The 25,114-nt window shown below is 51.5% G+C and overlaps 1 protein-coding gene across 2 annotated transcripts in view; it reads right to left on the reverse strand.

Annotated features, from left to right (window-relative positions):
• Nucleotides 1–25,114, reverse strand: part of PPP1R16B (protein phosphatase 1 regulatory subunit 16B) — a gene marked incomplete at both ends in the record, with an annotated part of 60,515 nt that overhangs the window by 13,337 nt on the left and 22,064 nt on the right. For both annotated transcript variants that reach the window (XM_080813858.1, XM_080813857.1), the window contains 2 exons: nt 1,638–1,783; nt 5,722–5,792. In XM_080813858.1, the coding sequence (XP_080669984.1) occupies nt 1,638–1,783; nt 5,722–5,792 (217 nt within the window). The remainder of the gene's footprint in view (nt 1–1,637; nt 1,784–5,721; nt 5,793–25,114) is intronic.

Genomic DNA, 25,114 nt, shown 5'->3' on the forward strand with positions numbered 1-25,114 from the left:
GGGAGGGTCAAGGCTCAAACCCCGGCTCTATTTCAGTCTGCGTCCCCCTGAAGAAACACCCTCAGCTCTCCCCCACCATCTCCAAGTCCCATCCCCAAAGGCTGACAGCCCAGGGGCAAGACCGAGCCTTGGGGCTCCCTGGCAGAACCCGCTTTAGGGGCCAATGGTTCCCACGTGTGGTCCTGGGCTGCCATGCAGAATCACCCGGGCATCCCTGAAATACAGGGCAGCTTCCTGGACTCTACTCCGGACCCCCTGAAACACCCTCTGTGGGTGGGGCTTGGGAGTGGGTACTCTGAACCCACACACCACGTGACTCTGGTACAGATCAGCGCTGGGGACCCGCTGCGCCAGGCTGGCACCACTCCCTTTCCCTCTGGGCACCATCACCGGTCAGGTGCTTCTGGAAGACTGAGTCACACCCAGGTCCTCATCAGAGCTGTGGGCACGGGCCCCCGCCAGTAAGTCCTCAGGTCCAATGGCCCTGCACAGAGACCTCTCCGTGCTGCCACGTGCCCTTGGGCAAGCTGATCCTCCCCTCTGATCCTCTGCTGTGACCTCCATCGTCCCTTGCAGCCACCTGATGAGCTGCTGCTTTGCTGAGACCTCTGCCAAAGGTCACCTGTTCTTGGGCCCTCTTCCTGACTCCTTGCTCTCAGAAGCTCTCCGTGGCCTCCCAGGACCCACTCTAAGCACCATCACTGAAATCCCCTGGTTTCCTGCCCAGTCCTCTAGCACTTCCGCATTCCTGAGGGACCACTGCCCAGCTCAAGTGCCCACCAATTATCAGGGAATTCAACAGAACCCACTTGAAATGGAACGTTGTCTTTTCTGTGTTTACAGAACCTGAGCAGGAAGGAATCTGAGGACTGGAAAAGTCCATCCGAATAGCATATGCAGAAATGGCCTTATTCCTAGGCAAGACACTGCTACATGGTGCCCCTCCAAGCAGGTTCTCCCCCCGCCCAGAGAATAGCATGTAAATAGCATTTGAGAGACAGGGCCAAGGAAGTACGCTTGCTTTTTTTTTTTTTTTTTTTAATAGCAAACTAGCCTAAAATGGCAACAAGACATAAAGAGGGTAGTGGAGATGAGTATAAACTCATGGACTCAGAGAGACAGAGAGAAAGAGATTTTAGAAAAGAGAAGGCTACCCTGATACGAAGCCAGACCAAGCCCCTACACGGAAGGAAATCTACAGACCCACATCCCTCATGAATACGGATGCAACTGTTCTCCACGAAATACCAGCAAACCCATCGCAGCAGCACATCAAAAGGACTACACACCAAGACCGATGGGGATCATCCTGACAATGCAAGGGTGGTGAATTAGGGGGTTGGACAGCACAAAGGGAGAGACAGAATGAAGAGAAACAAAGAGGAGTGGGAAAGGCACACAGAGATGGAGGGAGTAAGGGAAAGGGGGGCAGAGGAGGAGAGAAAGACATAGAAACAGAGGTGGAGGGAGGGTGTGGGGAGAAAGAGACACACCAGGCACCACAAGAGGCAGAGGAAGTGGTGTCTGAGAGGAAGAGGAGAGAGAGGAGGGAGACAGAAGGCAGAAACAAAACAAAACCAACAGAGAGCTAGCAAATGCAGGGCAGAAGCCCCGCCGGGGGAGAGAGGGCCACGTACTACTGAACGAGGATTTTCACCAGGTTGATGTGGCCACAGGTGGCCGCCGCATGCAGGGGCGTCCATAGCTCGTTGTCCTTGGCATTCACGTTGGCACCATGGGAAAGGAGCAGCTTAACAATCTCCTCAAAGTTGTCAATGCAGCACTGTGGAGGGGGAGGGGGAGACACAGGCAGGGTCAGCTCCCACAGGGCCTCGGCCCCGGTGGGGACACGCCAGCTTCCCCTCGGGAGGCCACGAGAAGGACAGTGGAGCCAAACTGTATCTGAGTCTGAATCCAGCTGTATGACTTCCATGCTGTGTGACCTTGGGTAAGCCACATAACCTTTCTGAGCCTCAGTTTCCCCATGAGTAAGTTCATAATATTCAAGATGCAAATATAAGTGAAACAAAAAAAACATAAGGGAGTGGCAATAAGATGCTTTTGCAAGTGTTGGTGAAATGAAAGGAAACTTTGAATGAGACTTTAAAACCGTTTTTAATTCCTGAAGGCTTTCTTCAAACAAAATTGTATGGACGACTCTACCTTAGAGAACAAATACATGCAGGGAGGGCTGACTCCGGCTGGAGCAGGAGTGGGTGTCGGTGGGGTACGGGGGCTGTTGGGGGAGTCCTTCTCCCTGGCAGTCACCTCCAAGGCATGGCCCGAGGTCACAGTCTGATACCTCTGACTTGGGGACTTCTGACCCAGGAGCTCCATTCTGGGGAAGCCCCAAGTAACCAAGCCTCGCCCCCAGAGCACCCACCCCCACCTCAGGGCTCTGGGGACCCCAATATAATCCCTGAAAGGACATGGCCATGTCTGTGCTCCCTCCTGTCCACATGTAGGCCAGTCCTGGAGAGAGGACAAGCTCTCGGCAGCCCTTCAGAGAGACAAAGAGCTCTGGCAGCCGTTAGAGCTCTCACACTCCAGGGAAACAGACAGAGATAGACTCCACGGGACAGAGGGGCCTCAAGCCACGAGCAGAGAGAGGCGAGGACAGAGGGGGAAGACAAGGAGTCACTTTATAGGCCAGGATGGAGAAGCCGCAGGGGACGAGGCAGGGGTCTGGGCTCAGGACTCCCCAACCAGGTAAGGGCTCAGCCCTCTTGCAGTGGGAGACGCTGTAGTTATACTCAGACAAGCAACATAATCAGACTTGTTTTTTTTGTTTTGTTTTGCTTTGTTTTGTTTTGTTTTTTAATCTTCCCTCGGGGTGGATGTGGAGAACAGACTGCGTGTGAGCACTTTTGGGGGTGGAGAGGGACAGTGAGAATCTATGTTGAAATCATCCAGTTAGGAGAAGATGGCGGCTGGGCCCAGAGGAGTATCGGTGGGCAGAGAGAGAAGTGACTGGATGTCAGCATAAGAATCAGGGGCACCTTTGGGAACCCACAGCCCTGGGTGTGGGGATGGGGTGGGGGGACAAGGTGTCCAAACCTATCCCCTGCAGAGCCAGGGCTCAGCACCAGAAGGGCATGTGGGAAAGGAGCACCTGTTTACACAGAAGATACCAGAGATCCAGGTTCTCTCTCTGCTCCGGCCGGTCTGGGGTTGGCTGGGTCTAAGGGCATCTCTCCAGAACCTCGGGGTAAAGGGGATTCAAGGAAGGGCGGCTCTGCCTCAGGAGGGTTGAGCGAACCATGCAGTGGTGCTGCATGGCCAGCAGAGGGCGCCAAAAGCAATGGAGTGAGGTCGTGGGTAGCAGCAAGGGGCCCCAGGCTGGCTGTCGCTGGGAGGTGGGTCTAGGAAGCCCCTGTCCAAAGGAGAAGCGGCTCAGCTCCCCCTCCCTGTGTCAGGGGACAGCAGAGCCATAAAACCCACCCTTAGGGCTCCAGAAAATGTGAGGATGGGGTGGCAGGGGAGCTCACGTGGAAAAGGGAGGAGACTGTGCACCCAGAATTGCAGTCTTGTGAGAGCGATGCCCAGCCTGAAAGACTCAGCCAGAGCAAGGGCTGGGCTTGGGGTGCACGTTGCAGTGGTCGGTGGTGGCGTGGGCAGCCCTCCTCCCCCACACTCCCCAAGGTGGGAAATGGCACCTGCCGTTGGATGACTCCTCCCGCCCCCTCCCTTCCCACATTCAATCTAGCAGCAGGCGTGGGGATGCCGTCTCCTAAGTCCCTGCCCCCAGCCCACTGCCTGGTGAAGCTTCACCGCCTCCCCATCTCCCTGGCGCTCCCCTTCCCACGCCCTGCACCCTCACCAAACCATCAGTCTCAGTTTACAAACCCCGAAGGCTCCCTCTGCCAAGAGGAGAAGAGCCACTCTCCTTTGCCAGGCATGCGAAGCTGCTTCTTAATGTGCTCCTTGGTCGGATGCAGGGGCAGTGACAACAGTAACGACAGCCCCGCCAGTCACGTTATCGATAACCATTGGGAGTGCAGTGGAGGAGCCCTAGGACTACCTTGCTAGCCTTTGGCCACGAACTGCCTCGTTCGCTCCTCAGAACAACATCCCGAGTGCTGCAGAGCTCTGTGCGGCTAGCGACTACCGTCCACCGTCCAGACGGGGCAGATGCACAGGACATCCCACCGTCATAGAACATTCTACTGGACGGTACTATCCCTGAGCCTGTTTCCTGAGCTATAAAATGGGGATAAGATTTCAAAGGGCTGTTGTGAGGATCACCCTATGCTTCACATAAGCGAAGTGACTCCACAGACACAAGCAATGGGACGGATTTCAATAATGACAACACCATCTCATGTTTGTGCCGTGTCGGGAGATGCCGAAGGGCTGTTATGAGTACTCACTTAATCCTCACAACAACCCAGTGAGGTGGGCACTAGTTATTCTGATTTCACAGATGAGGAAAGTGAGGCACAGAGAGCTTAAGTACCTTGCCCAAGATCACACAGCTAGAATGAGGGGATGCGGGACACCCTGTGCACAGGAAAAGCAGCCAAAAGGACACGTGGGAAGACACTGGGCTGATGGCCGGGGGTGGGGCATGCTCCTGGGGCTCCTGGATGGGGGCAGTGGTCAGTCGTCGTCCATCCCTTCCTGCCTTCATGGGGACAGGGAGAAGCTCTCACCAGCCCGGGCGTCCGGCAGCCTGGCCTCCCACCCGCCATGTTGCATTCAAGTCCCCCTGCTCAGAAACTTGGGCCAGGGCACAAGGAGGCTTCTGTGTGTTCCTTAAGTCAGCATGCACATATTGAGCACCCACTGTATGCCAGCGTGGGGGAAGACAGTAGGACGTACCAATGAACAAGTGACCTGGAACCTGCCCTCACGAGGCTGAGTCTGGACAGAGGGAGGCCAACATCAACCGGTTCAGCTAACCGCTCAAACGACCGCCAGAGGGCGTACTCAGAAGGTAAGGATTTCGTATCACGCACCCCAGCGCCCGGGCCCTCGCCGGCTGCCAACGGGGGCTAAGCGGGCACATACCCACGTGCCCGCATGCCCGTATGCCGGGAGAAATGCGGTGCGGAGGAGCCAGTGTGTGGAAGGAACAGAAAGGCCACAGGGCTGGAGTCTGGAAGCCCGGAAGCCAGGAAGCCCGGAGGGCGGGTCGGGGGCCAGGCCTTGAGGAGCCTTGTGGGAAGAGAGAGGGCTTTGAGTAACGTGAGACTTTGACCTGAGCATCCCTGTGGCCACAGCGTGAAGAGCGAAACAGGGCGGGGCAGCTGGGTGCTGGGGACCAGCGAGGGGGCTAGCCCTTTGCCCTGCTGTGAGAGGTCCTGGTTCGTGGCTACACATCATGGTGTGTGATGCCCAGGCAGGTCAATCACCTCCGTCACCAGGGTGGAGAGGTGCCTTGGTGGGTGTGAATAGACACGCTTCATAAACTTCAAGCTCAAAACAAACTTGCTTTGCTTGCAAGCCTCTCACTGGGCAGTGAGGATGCAGTGGACAAAGGCTCCCTGTCCCTGGAGGCCACGCTTGTGCTGGGTGTGCCTCCGCACCAGGGCTCCGGGGGCGTGTTCGTAACAGACACACGTCTCTCCCCCGAGGAGAGAAGAGCCTTTCAGATGAGGCAGCCAAGGATTCCCTTCCCCCCTCCTCCCTAAGGGCTCTGGGCAGGAAAAAGCAGGGAGGTGGGGTAACTGTTCAGGTAGGGGAGTAGCAATCGGGGGACCCCAGCGAGCCTGGCCTTACCTGGTGCAGGGCTGTGAGTCCATCCTCATTGCACAAATCAGGGCTGACCTTATTCTTCAGGAAGTAGCGTACTGCAACAGAGGGGACAGGAGTGAGCATCCCGTCACGCACCAGTACACGGCCATGCGAGGGGCCCGGATGAGACCCACTTTCCCCCGTGGCCTGAAGCTGACCATCCTACTGACTCTTTACAACAGGCACGGGAGGACGAGGAAGCTGCTGTGGGGAAACTAGGAGTGAGCTAGGAAGGGCGGGGAGAAGACCACCCGTTCCACAGGACCGATACTGGGTCAGCCCCCCCAGCAGGTGCTGGGGGTGTGGGGGGCGGGGGACAAGGTCTCAGGAGCAGTGGGGGATGGGCGCGGGCCCTCAGCTCCATCCTTGCCAGACCCAGTTCCTGGGGCCACAGCCCCGTGGCTTCCTTGGCCTGAGTGAGAACTGAGGTCCACGCGAAGGCGAGACTGAGGCCTCCACCAGGCTTCTAGCAAGAGATGCCATCTCCAGCAGACCGGGGGTTAGGAGTGGCAGGAGTCTGCAGAGGGTATGGTCCATACCGGTCCCATGAGGCGCTGTCTGCAGGCCCCTCCCAGATGCCCCGGTAGCTGGTCTCAGCCTCAGCACTGGGTAAGGTCATTTATGGCACAGTCACAGATCACCAAGGCCCAGCCCACCCATCTGCAGGCCAGGGGGAATGCCCTGGGCTGGGCAGGTGGCCTTCAGGAGAGTAGAAGTGGGCACTGTGTTCCCATGTAGGAGGGGCCTGGGGAAGGTTTTGCTCGCATGAGGCAAGGGTTCAAATCCCATGGTGGGGGGCGTGGAGGGTGGGCCAGGCTTCCTGTCCCAGAAGACACTTCTTGAGGCAGACATTAAACACCAGCTGCTAAAAGCGACATTTGTGCACAGTAATTATCGGGGTGTTCCCCGTGCTGCATGGGAGCCCCCGATGTGGAATGACTCCCATGGCGGGCAGTTATTATCAGCCAAAGGTGCGACAAATCACCCCATCTCTACAGAGCCCTTTGTATGTAGGAGCCAAGGCCCCCTTGTATGTGGGCTCTGCTCCAGTGGGGAGCCTGGCTCTGGACACAAGGGAGCAAAGACCCCACCGCCTGCACCCAGGGCACGATCAGGCTTTCCTGCCTCTGGTTCCACAAGGAAAATGATTCCTACATGCATAGTGTCTTCTTACTGAGCCCTTCCTCTGAACCCAGGTCCATGCACACGGCCTCCTTTCGTGGGTCCCCATCTGTAGCTACTCCCCTCGTGGAGAAGAAGAGACAGAGAGTCCCAGTCACACGTGACCATGCACAGCAAATCAGATGCTCTAACTCTGAAGGCCAGACTGTTGGCCACAGGGCTGCTCTGCTCTGACCCTGAGGCCCAGGCCCAGAGAGGGAACCAGCCCGGCAGGAACCCTGACAGCTGGTGTGGGGAGGAGGGAGAGAGCAGAGCCACAGCAGCGGAGCCCCCCAGGACACGGCCAGGCCTCCTCGTGCAGACAGACGGGCTCAGGGATCTATACGCAGGACAGAAGGAACACTGCAGGTCCTGGGGGGCACGGTCGGGTCTTTCAGGTCTGTGTTAAACCTGAGCTTGCCTCCTCCAGCTTCCTGTTTAAAACCCTCTCATGGCTCCATCTTGTTCCTGGAATGAAGTCCACAGTCCTTTCGTGGGGCTGGCCAACTACAGTACACGGGCCGAGTCTGGCAGGCAACCTGTGCCTGTAGATCACGTTGTTCACTGCAACACATCCACGTTCATTTCTTTACACGTGGCCTGAGACTGCTTTCACCCGACAACAGCAGAGACTGTGTGACCCACAGAGCCTAAAATATTTACTATCTGGCCCTTTATAGGAAAGGTTTACAGACCCTGGTCTTCAAGGTCCTGCATGGTGGGGTCACCCCTACAGGGTGGCCACCTTGCCCCATTCCAGGGGGGCATTGCTCTCATCATAGTCTATGTGAATGGCTTGCCTTAGAGTTGCACAGTGTGCAGCTTAATCAGCTGTACCCTGCAGTCCCATCTCCATACCTCTCCAGGCTCATCTCTTGCTCTCCAAGCACCTTGCACCATTAAGGAAGCTGGCTTGAGGGTGTCTCAGGGGTTAACTAGGACTCAGGGAGCACAAACAGAAGAGGGACACACTCTCCCTTCTAGCCAGCCGTGTTCACACGTGGCTGCCCACACCTAGGTCAGTGTGGATCCCAGAGCCCCAGATCCCAGGCTTGGTCATCAGTTTGTCAGCATGAGCCATCTGCTCTTGCACATTTGTTCAGCTGGGCCTGTAAGCAACTTACTCCTCCTCATTGTTCCTCAGTGTCCTCATCTGTAAAATGGGGATCAGAGCAGGGGCTCCTTTGTGGGGCTGCCATGAGGATTAAGTAAGAAAATACCTGAAAGCTACTACCATTATTTATTTATTTATTTATTTTTTAATACCAAGGCAAAACAACCATGAAGCTCCTGCCTGGTCCTGCCAGGTGCTGGGTGCTGGGTGCTGGGGACGTAACCATCGACATCCTGTGTTTCCAAGAGCACGTGCCTTGGCTGTAAAGGACAGGGACATCTCTTGCTAGAGAGCTCCGAGCACCTGCTGGTTCAAGAACCACAATGTAGTGGTCCCCACTGCCCCCCACGCAAGCAAGGTCCCACTAAGACAGCAAGGAGGCAGCTCCCACCCTCCTCTCCTATATTCCCGCTGCTGGCACCAACCCTGTCCCTCCGCCCACACCTCCCTGACAATCTGGCTGGAATCTGGGCCAAGCAGGGCCATCTGCTCCCCTCCATCTCCAGCTGTAGCGAGTGAGGCTGAACCGACCCATCCCGGCAGGAAGCGGGTGGCGGGCTGCCTCTGCAGGGAGAAATCACTGCTGATAAGCCTGTGGGGTTTTTTTGCCACCTGACCCCTTCCACCCTGCAGAGCAGACTGCCTGACCTCGAGCTGGTCAGGGACACGCCATCACAGGTGTGGCTCCTGCTCCAGGCCCGAGATGGCCAGACAGAAGTGTCTGCCCCCTGGAGGTGGACCTCAGTCCCATCCCCACCGGCCAGGGGTGCTCCAGGGCCGAGCTGCTGTCACCCGGCCATGTGACTGGCACAGTCATGTTTGTGGGGTACACTCCTCCCACCCCATCTCACCTCTGCTTCCACCCAGCACCCAGCAACAAAGCCCATCTTTCCACTGCTTCCAAGGCACTGCCTGATCCAACCTCTGCCCCTTCCTGAATCCCTCAGTGACTGGGTCAGTCACACTGGCTTCTTTTATTTCCCAAGTCAAAATGAAACAAAACAAAAACTGGGCTCCTCCAGGCTTTCCCACACACCATTTCCTATGCCTGGAGCCCTCTTTCTTCTCACTCTCAGCCCAGCAAACTCCTCTTGAAACTTCGATTCCAGCTGAAAGGTCACCTCCTCTGAGAGGTCTTCCCTGATCACCTCAATCTCAGCCGAGTTGCCTGAGTTGCTCTCTCCCATAGCACCTTGCATTTCTGCATTTTGGCTTCACAACAGCACCTCTCCCAGTTTACAAGTACAGGGTGATTAGTTAGTATATAGTAATTATATAATTCTTTGTTTAGTGTTTTGGGTTCCACGAGGGAGCCTGGCTCCTAACAAGGGCCTCAGGATTATCTATTGTAGCAAGAGCCTCTGAAATCTACTCTCTTCAGCAAACCTCTAGTTCTCACTGTAGTATTATGATTGTTAACTATAGTCACCATGCTGTGCATTAGCGCCTATATAACTACAGCTTTGAACCCTTTGACCAACATCTCAGAAAAAAAGGTAACTAAGAAGATGGATATGTTAATTAGCTTAACTGTAGTCATCATTTCTACACACACACACACACACACACACACACATATATACATACACCCTGTTATACTCCTTAAATACACAAAATTCTTATTCAAATCCAAAAATAAACAAAGCATTATCTATTGTGTGAATGTACAAAGTAAGGGGGGAAGAATGCTCTGGGGCCCCCAGAGCTGCCTGCTCCTTGGGCCACAGGACTGTGGGGACATGGGCACAGCCCAGCAGACACACCACAAGGCATGTGACTCATGAACTGAAAAGCAACAATATGGATTTTATATAGAAACAAAGCAGCAAATCTCTCTCTCTGAGCCTCCACAGGCAGCACAGCCAGATCAGGCAGCTGACTGCAGTGGCCCTTCAGCCCATTCCCAGGCTGGCAGTGGGGTACCCCCTCGTTCCCCTCCTGCCAGGAGCCCACACCTGACACCTCTGGTTGTTCTCTGTGCAGTCCGGTGCTAACGGAGCTCAGTGCTGTGTTGAGCCCTCTGTCTATCCACCCATCAGTCCTCCTGATCCAGTTTGGGGATTAATGACTTGCTGTTATTACCTGTCTGCTGTGACTGCCCCAATCCACAGATGGGAAAACTGAGGCTCAGGTTTGAACCGGTGAAATGACTTACCCAAGGGCACATGTCTGGGAACAGCAGAATTCAGATTTCTAACCCCGGCTGGCTGCCTCCAAAGGTTGACCACTCAACCACTGGCTAAAATGGTACCTAACAAGGGCCTGGAAAGGGAACACGAGCAGCAGGAAGAGGAGGAGGGTGAACGCAGAAGAGAGCCACAGTGATGACGAAGTGCTAGAACCGCCAAGATCATTGTCGACGGCTCAGCGTTCGGGGCTCAGCGTTTGGGACTCGGTAATAAAGACAGTGACCACTGACAGTCATCACAACAACGACCTTGTCAGAGCAGTCTGCACATGAGGACGTGAGGCACGGAGGTGAACACGGAGCCTGAGGTCCTGTGGCGAATGAGCGCAGCTCTGGGGCTGACACGGGAGGCTGAGCACCAGCGCTCTGTCCGTCTGCCTTCCTGCCGCACCTCCACTCCAACTAGACCCCGCCCCACTAGATTCCAGGCACTCTATTGGCCTGTCGCCAGCTGCCATCCCCCACCCACCCGGCTGCTCCCCGTCCATGGAAAACCCTGCCCACATCGATCCCACCTCCTCCTCTTCCTCAGGTCCCAGGTCAGCCTTGCCTAGAGTCTCCCAGGGTCCCGCAGGTACAGCTTGGTCAAACCAGTTCTTCTGCCTGCCCTTCTGCTCACCCCCTCCCCAGGGGGCCAGGATTGCAGGGGGCCCACCCTGCTGCTCAGGCAAGGCCAGAAGGACCAGCGCTCTCAGACAGGTTGCCCTGGGTCCTTCATGCAGGGCACCTCCAAAATCACTCCACTGAGCAATTTCAACCTTTCCACCCACCACTGCTCCTCCCTAGAGCAGAAACAGCTAGAAATAGCTGCTTCCAGGGAAGCCCAGCCGCCTGTGGCTGGGGGCGGAGACTCAAGTCAAGTCTGATGGTGACTTCTGCAGTGGCTGGTGCAGCCCTAGGATCCGGGGCGATGACACAGCTGCGCTGGAGGATGGGCGAGGAGGACCTAGGCTTCCCTCAAAGTCACATCCCCAGGTGCAAACCCCAGGAGCCAGGCCTCACTCTTCCCCGGGGAGCCTCCCTCCAGGGTCCATCTGGAGAAAAATGTCGGACAAATACCAGCGTTGGCAAGGAAGAAGGGACATCGAAACCTGTGTACATTGCTGGTGGGCACGTGAAATGGAACAGCTACTGTGGAAAAGTCTGGCGGCAGCTCAAAAAGTAAATGTAGGGTTAACATGTGACTCAGGGATTTGGATCCTAGGGATGTACCCAAGAGGAATAAACACAAACATCCACACAAAATCTTGTACACAAATGTTTATAGTAGTGTTATTTATAGTGGCCCTGAAGTGGAAACATCCAGGGGCCCATCCACAGATGAATAAATTTTTAAAAAGGTGGTTTGTTCATACTGTGGAATATTATGCAGCCATAAAAAAGAACAAAATGCTGACACATGCCACACCATGGATGACCCTTAAAAACATCTCACTAAGGGAAAGAAGTCAGACACAAAAACGCCACATAGCATATGATTCCATTTATATAAAATCTCCAGAATAAGCAAATCCATAAAGATAGAAAGTGATTCCTGGTTGCCAGGGGCTGAGAGGAGGGGGCCCTGGGCTGTGACAGCTAAAGGGTACAGGGGTTCATTTGGGATGATAAAAATTTTCTGGAACTAGATAGAGGCAATGGTTGTACAACCTTCTGAATATACTAAAGACCGCAAATTCACACTTTAAAGGTAAATTTCATGGTTTGTAAGTGATTATCTCAATTTAAAAAAAAAAAAAAAAGGAAGGGGCTCTAAGCTGGCCTTGAGCGTCCTGCTGAGAGCTCTTTCCCCTGCCAGTCCCAGGTTCTGTGAGGTCAGCACAGCATCTGTCCCATTCACTACTACACCCATAGCGCCTGGGACAGTAGCTGGTACACGGTAGGTGTTCAATTCTTACTTCATGTAAGGGGAAGGAAGAAGGAAGCCACTGGCCACCTGGTCCCTTCAGGGCCCTGCATGATCTGGCCTCTGCCCGCCTCTCCCAGCAGCTTCCCTCCTAACTACCGCAGACCCTTCCAGGTCCACCAGGCACCCCCCTCTCTCTTGAATCTCCAGGCCTTCTCATGAGCTATCCCTCTGCCCTTCTCTGTCTTTACTTAGCCTGGCTATTTCTTAACCAGGTCTTGGGTTAAATGTCTCAGCTTAAATGTCACTTCCTCTGTGAATTCATCACCCAGGCTGGGTGAGGTACCCTTCTCGTGTGCTTTCTGTTCCCTCTCCAAAACACTTAATGCTGTGATGTATTTGCATATGGATTTGTCTGTGTCTTTGCTAGACTTTAAGCCCTGGAGGGGTGGGACAGTAGGAACAATAAATTTTTTAGCTACTATGACATGGTTTGAGCTCGTCAATATCTGATGACTGCAGCTGTAAACAGAGCCTGCCTAGTCTCCACCCAAGCCTCAGAACTGGCCAGAGCATCCTCTCTTGGGCCATTCTGTGCTTCCTCCTCTGGACAAACCTCCTGGCCCAGGCCACAGACATTTCCATCTCAGAGAGAATCTTCATCCCTTGACTTCTACAAAGAGGTCAGTGTCTCTCTTAGCATCTCCAATACCTTCAAAACTATGAAGACAAGGTGGCTGAGGGCATGCCACGCATGGAGGTATAATCTTTTCCTTTCCAGAACCTCCATGCCCAGGACACATGGTCGTGCTGGACAGGAGCTGTGGAGAGGAACTCACGTCAGCTACCAGATGCCTCTGCATATGTGTAACTTACATCTGGTATTAGATGTATACAGGAAAAATGACTGCAGACCCTTTAGAAGACAAACTCTATGCAGGCAAATCTTGTCTGTCTTCTTATCTGGAGTATCCAGGACCTAGAGTAAGAGCTCAACAAATATTTGTTGAGAGACTTACCAAATAAAAGATTCCTTCTAAGAAAATGAAACCAGGAACATCTAGGAATATCTAGGAAAATATGTATATTATATATATTATCCATAACAGTTCCAAAACCCTAATGAATTAAATCAAAGAAAAATAAATGAAGAAATATTCCACGTTCATGGATAGAAAGCTCCAACACTGTCAAAGTGTTAGTTCTTCCCAACTTGATCTATAGATTCAATGCAACCCCAATCAAAATCTCAGCAAGTGATTTCATGAATATTGACAAACTGATTCTAAGGTTTACATGAAGAGACAAAAGACCCAAAATCACACTGGAGGAGAACAAAGTTGGAGGACTGATACTACCTGACCTCAACACTTGCTACAAAGGAACAGTAATCAAGACAGTGTGGTATGGGCGAAAAACAAACAGATCAATGGAACAGAATAGAGAGCCCAGAGACAGACCCACATAAATACAGCCAACTCTCATCCATTGCTGGTGGGAAAGCAAAATGGTATAGAAGCCTTTGATAGCTTCTTACAAAACTAAATGTACTCTTACCATACAATCCAGTAATCACATTCCCTAGTATCTACTCAAGAGTTGAAAACTATGTCCATACAAAAACTTGCATACAAATCTTTATAACTGCTTTATTCAAAATCACCAACACTTGGAAGTAACCAAGATGTCCTTCAGCAGGTAGTGGGCAAACCATGGTACTTCCAGACAGTGGAATATTATTCAGTGCTAAAAAGGAATGAGTTATCAGGTCATGAAAAGACATGGAAGAACCTGAAATGCATATTGCTAGGTGAAAGAAGCCAATCTGAAAAGTCTATGTATTATATGATTCCAACTATATGACATCCTGAAAAAGACAAAACTATGGAGACACTGAAAAAATAACCAGTGGTTGCCAGGGGTTGGGCAGGGGAAGGGATGAAGAGGCAGAGCACAGGGGATTTTTAGGGCCCTGGAAATACTCCGTATGATACCATAATGACGGACACACATCATTGGATATTTGTCCAAACCCACAGAATGCACAACCCCAAGAGTGGGCCCTACTATAAACTGTGGTCTTCGCACAATGATACGTCAGCACTGGGTCATCAGGGGTAAGTGAAACACCACTCTGGCAGGGGGTGTTGATGATGGGGGAAACTATGCACGTGTGGTGCCAGGGGGTGTGCGAAATCTCTGTACCTACCCTCATTTTTGCTGTGAGCCTACATTTCTTCTCAAAAACTAAAGTCTAAATAAACAAACAAACAGAAAGAAACCAGGGAAACCTATATACAAAATAAGCCACAGTCAATGCTCATGAAAAATGCACAGTCTTTCTGAAATGTGGGAGTGGGAGAAGAATAACTTCCTAGTGTATCAGTGGATATTTGTACTGGGTTTCCTCAACGGGAAGGAGAACTGCTCTTAACTCATCTAATAAGAGAATATGTGTAAGGTTTCTCCACCAGAGCTGCAAAGCCTGCCTGCTTGCACCTCAAACTCAAGGCGAGGGCACTGCTGGCCCAGAAACACAACCCTCGTACCTCCCCCATTCCATTCGTGAACACATTGGACCCCGACTATGCCAGATCCCTGTTTTTCACTAATTCTGCTTCCAGAATGCTCCCAGTACCTCTCCCTGCAGCTTCCCCGAGATCCAGGAACCTGATCTCCCTTCTGCCCCGCAGCTCCTGGCCTCCTGGGAACTCTCCAAGGTACCAGCTGTTTCCCCCCAACGGCCATCCTCTCCCCAAATGCCCTGCAGTCCTCTTCCTGATTTCCTCCTGTTGCTTCCCCAACCCTGTCTCTCTCACCTCACTCCTGTCTACTTATCTCTTTTCAATTTTTAAAAAAATTGTCTAATTATTTCATATCTCCAGGCAAGAAACAGATAAAAATATTCCCACCCTAAAGGCAGTGGCTGAATACATATAAACACTAAAATGGCTCCACAGCCATTGTAATAATATCTAACATTTACTGAATATTTTCCAAGTGAGGCACTATTCTCAGATGCTACATGTCTCATCCCAGTTAAACCCTGCAATAATCCTATGACTTAGGTGCTGTTATCAACTCACTGAACAAGGAACTTACATGATTTGCTCAAGCTCACTTAGCTAATAAGTGTTGAGAACCGATCCTAGAGTGGTCGATTGACAGGCACAACTGGTGTTTCAGGCATAACTAGTGACGAGGGATTCCTCACCCAGATATAACCAAGAATAAAACCCATTCCATATTCAGGAAGAGAAAACAAGTTGCCTATGAAGGGGGAGATTCCTTTAGCTCCCTCCTGCCCATTTGACCATTCTGTCTGCTTTTCCCAGTTCCACTCTCCTGTCCCATAATCATGCCCTGCCCTCCCCCATGCTTGTCTGCATGGTTCTCAGTTTTTTCCTAAAGACGCTGTGTCTTGCTCTTCTAACTCAGCGCTGTGTTGCACGGGACAGGGGCAAATCCCACTCCGGGCTTCCACCTGTCTGCTTGAGAAAATTAAACAAGATTTTTGAAAATTTTAAAGGTAACTACCCAAGAAACTGAAACCGGGATTTCTGTTTTCCATATCAATGGAAAAGATCAAAGAAAATAAGCACCATCTGCATTAAAGTCACAGAATGGAAGAAAGAACATAGAAACACAAACATCACAAGGCCTGTGGCAAGATGACCAAAATAACTAAACATCTACTACAATAAATGAAATCATCTACCCTCCCCTATAAAGCAGTGAAGATTTGGTTGTCAAAAAGAAAAAAAATGTCAAGTGTGTGCTGCTTACAAGAGATACATCCCAACAAAATAACAGACTAAAAATAAAGGCATGCTCAAATATAAACCAGCCAAACGCAAACACAAAGAAAGCGGGGGTGGCAACATTACTATGATGCAGAATGGAATTCAGGGCAAAAACAGGAGGTAAGCAATGTTAGGTTGATTAAAAACAGATACTTCAAAACAAAATCCTAAACAGAAAGGAGATCAGTGACTGCTGGGGGTCAGTTGTGGGGTAGGGAGAATGCAGTCATTATCATGAGAAAAACCCGTGAATCACATAATCCACAAAGCAAAATCCAGTGCAACAAAAATTGCCCATATGTAAGTCGAAAATACAGTTTTTCCTCCATATCTCCAGCACATACACACACGAAAGAAAAGAGGAGGGGTCAGGGGTAAGATTTACGGACAAGGACGCTCACAGCAGCATTGTTTAGATACACTGTTCACAACTGAGAATTGCCAGAAGCAACCCAAATGTCTACACAATTGGAGACTGATTAGGTAAATTATGGAACATTCACATGATGGAATATTCTGCAGCTTGTGTCTTTGAGGAATTTTTAATGATGTGGGAAATGCCTGATATATAGTGTAGAACGGAAAACCAGAGATCAAAACTGTATATTCAATGCAATCTCACTTGGAAAGGAAAAATGCATTCCACACAGGCACACGCGGCTCACTGGAAAAAGAAAATTAAGATATGAACTGTGGTTATCAGTGCTTTTTATTTTATGGTGGCCAGAACTTTCCAAGCATTTAAAAATACGTAGGTGCTACCTTCATAACCAGAATTTTCCAGTTCCACTAAAAACCAAAAACCCTCTATCGAATGACAGCCAAGTGGTAAGAACTACGTTTCTGGTGAAATTTCTAGGGGAGAATGGGGTCTCCAGCTGGTTGACTCCGTGAAGCAAACGCTGAAGCTGAGACCCCTGTATCAGGTAGGAAGTTAAATAGAACCAATAATGATACCCCTTTGTTTGTGTCGGGCAAGGGATGGCAAACTCTGGTCCAATGGCTCAGTCGTGCAATTTTGAGCTGCTTGCAAGTTAAGGATGGTTTCTGTATTTTTCTAATGGTTGGGGGGAAAAAAATCAATGAAAATCCTATTTCATGACACATGGAAATTATGTGAAAGCCAAACATCAGTGTCCATAAATGAAGCTGAAACGGAATGCAAGCTCATAAGTTCATACATGGCTTTTGGTTGCTTCCGCCATCAGAACAGGGACGGGACAGCCCACACAGCCTACGACAGTTCTTATCCGGCCCTTTACAGAGCAAACTCGCTGATCTCTGGTGCAGCGCTTTTAAGCTAACAAAGCATGTTGAAAACCACAGTCATTTCCCTCCTACAATAAAAGCTTCGAGGTCCCAGACATGAGAGGAAGAAATCAAGATACATTCAAGGTAGACCGTTGCATCCTGGCCAGGAGGGGCGTGGGCAGATCAGGTTCCACATCTTCACCTGCCAAGAAATGTGGGGCACAGAGCCCTGAGATCCTGCTGTCACTGCTCACCTCTCTCCCCGTGGGCACACCGCCACCCGCCAGCCCCAGCACAGCCACCCCAAGCAGCTGAGCTTCCTGTCAAGAGCGTGACCTTCTGAAGCTGGGGTGGTGGGGACTGCAGCTGCAGGAAGGAAGGTATTTTTATCCGGACCCTGCTTCCTGTTTGACGGCTGGGGGGTTTCATGTGCTGGTGTTTGGTTTTGTCATTTCTGGTACAGGCCCTGATCACTGGCCACATCAGAACAGAAGCTGTCTCCTAAAAGGGCAGCTGCCTGCCACCCAGGACCACCACCCACCACCTGTCCTCTGGCCTCTTCTGGCTGTGGCTCACGCAGCCTCCTGTGCAAGCTTGCAGAAACCAGGGCGCCCGGCTGGGCAGGGGGAACACGAGCGTTTCTGCTGTAGAACACAGAAAAACCACCTCAATCAGAGGGTAGCTGGCTGGGCTGGGAGGAGAGCAAGTCTGCAGATTTTCCAGAGCTTCTAGAGCAAGGCCTGGCTTGGGGAGGACGGACTGGGCCGCGGCTGGAGGCAGAGTTAAGTCTGAGACTTGAGAATGTCCTCAGCCCTGGGACCTGGGGAGCATTTGCTGATGCTCCCAGCAGTAGATGAAAATGGACTGTCCTCCACCATCCTACCCCCAGGACTCAGCCAGATGTGGGACCAGAGAGCAAACACATCAGCATCTAACAAGCTGGTGATAGCAAGAGTGAGTATGTACTGGGCACTTACTGTGTGCCTAGCACAGAGCAGGAATTAGCTCACCGAATCCCCACAACAGCCCCAGGCAGAAGCGAGGCAGCCTCTCCGGTCACTCCTATTTTATAACCAGGATACTGAGGCACAGCGAGTCTAATCAGCTTGCTAGTCAAACCACTCAGCTGGCAAGGGACTCTAGTCCCTTGCTCTGCCAGAACGAGTCCCATGCATGTCTTGGAGCTAAGCCTGACCCCAGGTCTCAAAAGCTGGGAATCTGCAGCCCAGAACCTTCCTGTTTCCTATTCTGCCAGCATACCTGGCACCAGGCTCTGAGCCAGAGGAATGAATGGGCTGGTCTGACCTTTGCTACAATCATTCTCAGTCTGGAGTGGGGACACATAACGTACCGTTGGGGGACGGGTAAGCCACCTAAGCATGGCATCTGGCACGCAAACACAGGTGTCACGGCTGAGGATTCAGACCCTGTTAGCCAGTGATCTGATGCCAGGCATGTCATCTCCTCTACCTGAGCCTCAGTTTTCCCCATCTGTAAAATAGGGGTTATAACCTCATGAGGTTATCTGACAGGAAGGTCACAGAGTATTGATGATGATGACAACAATAACAATAATGACAACATGAGTTAGGTGGCTCTCCCCTGACACAAACCCTCCACGGGAATGTCCTCAAGCTCTCAGCCACCAAATGGTGGCTCCAGGGCGTGAGCATTTTTGTCACTCTTGTGGGATGACCACAAGATAGAGCTTCGGGGCAGCCCAAGTGTGGCAGCCAGTGTCCAAACGCTGCCCGCACGTGCCTTCGCCCTAGGCTTCACACTGACTAGAGCTGACTGGCGTGTGGCTCCACGGGATGGAGTGTGGCTTCTGAGACTGCGTCACAAAAGAGAGGGTGGGCTCTGGCTCGCTCCTTGGATCGCTCACTCGGGGAAGCAGCCGCCATGTCGAGACGACATGCACTATGGAGAGACCTATGGAGAGACCACTCAGTGAGGACTGGGGTCTCCTGCCACCCGCCATGTGAGCGAGCCATGGTGGAATCAGAACCTGCCGCCCCACTCCAGCCCTCAGATGACGGGAGCTCTGGTAACATATCGATGACAACCTCTCGAGAAACCCTGAGCCGGAACCCAGGCCACCCAGCTGCCCCAACCTGAGCCTCCCGCCCCTCACAGTCAACCAGGGAAAATCAGTGCCGAATCCTACAGCTGACTAGAGTTTCTATTCCCCACAACCCCTCAGGGCTGAAAACACGCCTGGGTCTCTCTGTGACAGGGGCACAGCCCAGGCTTCCCTGCTGCGTGAGAAGGGACCAGGTCTTGAGGCACCTTCCTGAGCTAAGGTACCATTGACTTGGCTGGAGAGAAGTGGGGAGGACACCGCCGGCCCCTTACCCCAGCAGCCACCCGGAGTTTCCTAAATCACAGACCCGAAGGTGCTTCTCTCCTGCTCAAAACCCTTTCATGGCTCCCCACTGCCTTCACAGTGTCCGTGGGCGAGCCCAGAGGACCACACAGAATCCCAGCAATGACAGCAGCAGCAGGGAATTTGTTGAAAATGTAAATCCTGTAGTTCTACCCTCAGACCTACGGGATCTATGGTTTGACAAGCCCTCCCAGTGATCCGGATATTCCAGCCTCCTCTGCCATCATTCCTTCCTAGCTCTCCTGGGTTCTAGAAATACCCCACTTCCCCACCTTCATCTCCCCTCCACAAATATTCACCAGGCACCAGCTCTGTGTCAGGTGTGGGGGCACACCAGTGAACAAGACAGACACGGGCTCCACCCTCCTCCAGCTTGCAATCTGCCCTCCCCACAGTCTGGAATATTCTTCCCTTCATCCCACCAGCCAAATCCTTGCCCAGCCTTGAGGCCACTGCAGGAGACATTCAGGAATCACGAGTTGAACATTAAATGAGTGAATGAATACAAGACTGAATGCACCACCTCAGCTAAGTCTTCCTTGACCTTGACTTAGGCTCCCTCAGGGGACAGTGTGCACCTCAGCCAGAGCCCCTGTCACTCTCACAGTGGCCCGTAAGGTGCCGTGAGGCCTCTGGGTCTGTGAGAGCCTCATATATGCAAAATCCAGACTGAGATGCACCGTGAGCATAAAAGGCATTGAACTCAGAAGATTTAAACCAAAAAAAGAAAAAAAAAAAGATAAGGAAAATGTCTCAGTAATTTTTTGTATTGACTGCAGGTTGAAAGGATATATCAAGTTAAAGAAAATACTTTATACAAGTTAATTTCACCTGTTTCTTTTCCACTTTAATTTGGCAACTGGAAAATTTAAAGTATGTGGCTCACATTGTCCTCCTTCTGAGCAGCACTGAACTGGACTGCATTTAGTCAGATGACTGGGGACACAGATGTGAGCTCTGGGAGGGTATTTCTGTCCATCCATCCTCCCTCTCCTCCTCCCCCTTCCCTCCCTCCCTCTTCCTTCCCTCCCTCCTTCCTTCCATCGCCCCTCCCTCCCTCCCTCCGTCTCTCCGTCTCTCCATCTCTCGCTCTCTTCCTTCCTTCCTTGCTTTCTCTCTCTCTGCCCCTCCCCTCTCCTTCTTCCCACAAACATTTATTGGCCATCTGCTCTTGTGCTCCCACCGTGAGACCTGGCACAAAGTAGGTGCCAACACCATTTGCTGAATGAATAAACCAACACTCGGAAGCAGACTGACCCAGAGATGACCCTAAGGGAGCTTCCCTCCCATTTAGCTCCCATACCTGCTTGTTTGGGTGCAGTTTTCCCATTTCATCTCAAAGGAAGCCAACCTCCAAAGATGGCCTTGTGTAAGTCAGAGCTGGGGTCAGTTCTCCTCTTGCAGATGGAGCTCAGGGGCACTCAGGTCCTGGGGTCAGGACTTTGTGTGCAGGAACAAATTGTTCTCCAAGCTCCAAAAGGCTGGCTGGAGCATGGGTCTGGGCTTGGAGCTTTAGTGCCAAGCTCTCCAGTGAGGGGAGAGCACTGGGCTGAACCATCCCCTAATCCCAACCCCATCCCCCATGAGCTTGGGAGAATGAGGGTGCAGGCGAGTCAGCAAGACTCAAGCCTCCAGGCCTCCTTTGGAGACTGGGCAAGAGTCACTGTGGGTATTACATGCCTATGTCCTCGAATCTCAGACTCAGAGACCCACCCCATCCCCACCTCCCAGTCCTCCGGTTTGAGAGCTGTAAGGCCCTGGGATGAGCCACAGTGTCTCAGAGGAGCTGCCCCTTGGGGCTGGGAAGGCAGCAAGAGAGCTGGCATTGGGGTGTGGCCTTTTGTGCCCTGGGACCCACTTGTAGCTAACACAAGGTTGTAGCCTCCACACCATGGCCCATCACCAGCAGGAACATCCCTCCTGTTCCCACTGGTTTTATCCCTTTCCCAACTTAGCACTGAAGCATCTTTCCCTGCCTGAGGCAGGGTCCTTGCTTGCTAGGATTCCCTCCTCTAGCCCAGCCTCTTCTATCTTTCCCCATGGTTGGCTCCTTCTCATCCTTCAGGTCCCCTAAAGCCCTTGGAGAGACCTTCCCCAATGGCCTCCCTCATGGTCCACCACCAAGGCACAGCAGGGGATTTCGGGGACCAGGGGAGTGAATTGCCACTTATGCCTTCAAGAGTCTTCTCTTCCCTTCAGTATACTCCACGGGCCATGACCCAGTGTTTCAGGCATTCAGACCGCATACCTCAAATAGCTTCACATGTAGGCTGAGAGAAAGAACCCCCCCCCCCATACCAGGAGTCCATGCTGTTATTCTGCTTGAATGATGTTCTAGAACAAGCAAAACTAACTGGGTGATTCACAGCCACTAAGGTGGCTAGAATCAAAAAGCAGACAAAACAAGTGTTGGTGAGGATGTGGGGAAATTGGAACCCTCAGGTGTCACTGGTGGGAATGTAAAATGGTGCAGCTGCTCTGGAGAAGAGGCTGACGGTGCCCTAAAAACAGAATTACCATATGGTCCAGCAATTTCACACCTTGGTACCTGCCCCAAATCATTGGAAACAGGAACTCAAACTAATACCTATGTACCTGTACTCACAGCAGCAGCATTCACAACAGCCAAAACCTAGCCACAAGGTGGAAACAATCCAAGTGTATACCTACCTTGGGTCACAAACGGGAATGAAGTGTGGACGTGTGCTATGATAGGGATGAACTTGAAAACATTATGCTAAAATGAAAGAAGCCAGACTCCTTACATATCACAGGACCCCATTTATAAAAGACACCAAAGTAGGGAAGCCCACAGACAGCAAACATTGGCCATTGCTAGGGGAGGCAGGGAGTGGAGAAGGGGAAGTGACTGCTTAACGTGTACAGAACTGCCTTGTTGGGGGGGAAGGGGGCAGGCGTGGAAATGTTCTGGAACTCCATGGAGGTGGTGGTCACCCAAGACTGTGAACGTACTAAATGTCAGACTTGAATACTTGAAAATGGTTAATTTTATGTTATGTGAATTTCGCCTCAAACAAACAACTATCCTGTAGTGACTAAAAAAAAAAAAAGCCATCAGAACAGAACTTGCCAAGGGGTGGGTACAGGACTGGCTGGAGAGGCGCATGAAGGAAACTTCTGGAGGGATAGTGATGTTCAGAATTATACTGTGGGCCACATACGTATTTTTTTTAATTTTCTGGTAGCAATACTACAAAATAAATAGGTTTTAGTCACAATATATTTTCATCCTAATGTTTTAATCTTAATACTGTATTTTAATCTTACTATATTTTAAATTTTTATAATATACTTTATTTAACCTACTATATCCAAAATATTATCATTTCGGCATGTCATAAATATTTAAATTCTGTATCTTGACTGTGGTGTTGGTCACACAAATCTCCATCTGTGATTTTAAAAACTGCAGCACTAAACACACACACACACACACACACACTCCCGTGCATGAAAACTAGCCAAAACAAAAACAAAAACAAAAACAAAAAACCCAGTAGGTTTGATGAGTTGTATCAATGTCAATTTCCTGGTTGTGAGACTATGTTATAGTTTTCTAAGATGTTACCACTGGGGTAAACTGGGCCAAGGGTAGAAGGGATCTCTCTGTTATTTTTGTACCTGCCTGCGAACCTAAATTATCTCAAAATAAAAAGGCATGAGTTTGGCTCACTGGGGCAGGGCCTTGGACTCCAGACACAAAAGGCAGAAGCTGCGTGGGTATGCGGCCGCCACATAGACTTGCCAGGCACCTGTACTGGGCTGAGCTAAACCGGCCCCAGCCCTCGCCTTGGTGGGGGTCACAGGGATGCATGGTAACAAGATTACCACTCAAATAGATGGAACCACGCGGGGAGGATGCCTGGCAGGGACCAGGCCGAGTCAGGGGCTCAGCACCTCCACAAGCCTGCACTCTATGGCTGAATGCCAACTGACATAGTTGAAGAGTACTGACAGCTGATGGCCGTCGTGCTTTGGAACCTTCCGCTATGCTGGACACTGTGCTAAAGCAAGGCAGCATCTTGTCCTTGGTGCAACCCTTTTAAGTAGGTGATATTCTTTCTATCCAGCCAAAAGAGAAACTGAGGCACAGAGAGACTGAGTGATTTGCCCAAGATCGCCCAACAAGTAGCAGAACTGGGATTTGAGCCCAAACGGTCTCGCTCCAAAGCCCTGGGTCTGACCCATGCACGTTGGTGACTCCCGGGCTGGGTGCCTGGTGGATCTTTAACCACCCCCGGGACCAACCCCCTCTGTCACTCCCATCAACACCAGGTAGAATGTTCGAGCATTAACGCACTGTTGAGGCCTGAGGAACCATGACCACAGTGCCCTTTGGCCATCACTGCAGGGGATGGGCCCTAGAGTGGGCTGTCATGTGTGTGCGTGTGTGGGCATCCACCTGGGCCCAGCCCTCCCTCTCCAAGACCTTTTAAAAACAGCAGTTTCAAAACAAAAACAAAGACAAAACAAAACAGCAGTTTCTGCATCTGCTGATGAACAGACAGATGAAATGCAGCGCAGCCACTGAAAGGACTATTATCCAACCATAAAAAAGAGACAAGTGCTGAGGTTTGCGACAACATGGACGAACCTGGAAAGGCTGATACCAGGTGAATGAAGTCAGACATCAAAGTCACATACTGTATGATTCCGTTTACATGGAATGTCCAGAATAAGTAAACCTACAGATCAAGAAAGCAGACAGGTGTTTCCTGTGGGCTGAGGAGAGGGGACCTGGAGAGTGACTGCTAATGGGAACAAGGTTTCCTTTTGGGATGATGACAATGTTCTGGAACTAGGTAGTGGTGGGGGCCGCACAACACCGTGAATGTACTCGATGCCTCTGACTTGTACACTTGGAAATGGTTCATTTTATGCTACGTGAGTTGCACTTCAAACTTTAGAAAAACTCAGTAGTTTCCAGACTTTGGGGCACTTGAACTCCACAGGCAGACCCGGATTCCTAATATAACCGGGGGCGGGGGGGCAAACTGTGTCTGGGTCAGGGAGGCCTGCCCTCCAACCCAGGCCGCCCCTGCATGCCCAGCTGCCCTCTCCATGGGAAAAGACTTTCTCTGCCTCACACCCCAGACGTCCAGGAGGTGAGGGGAGAGCAAAGAGATTCCTTTGGGCCAGGTTCCGGGAAGCTAACCACAACAGGGGTGCGGGTAAGACAACTGCCAACATTCGTGGGACCCTCATCAGATGCCGAACGCTCTGTACGTCCTCCTACATCGTCCTCACAACAACCGTGAGCTTTGTGCTGCTGTCACTCCCATCATAGATGAGGGAAAGGGGCTCAGAGATCAAGCTCCCTGCAGAAGCTCACCAAGCTAGTAAATGGTAGAACTCCCAGGAGCCCCCATCTTCCAGTCACACACGCGCTCAGCCAACAGAGGACCGCACGCCTAGGGTTTGGGGGTTCCTCTGCTCTCAGGGGCTCACAGCCTGTGTGATTACTCTCCCTCCAAAACCAGGAGCGGGGATCAAAACTCACAAGATTTTGAAACACAGGTGCTGGAGGCTGCCCTCAAATTAGAGACAGGCTCTGCAGAGGCAGAACAAAGTTGCACAGAAGCCAGGATATGGACAGATGGAACTGGTC

The sequence above is a fragment of the Martes martes genome (assembly GCF_963455335.1).
Source record: "Martes martes genome assembly, chromosome: 9".
In the NCBI taxonomy this organism is placed as follows: Eukaryota; Metazoa; Chordata; class Mammalia; order Carnivora; family Mustelidae; genus Martes; species Martes martes.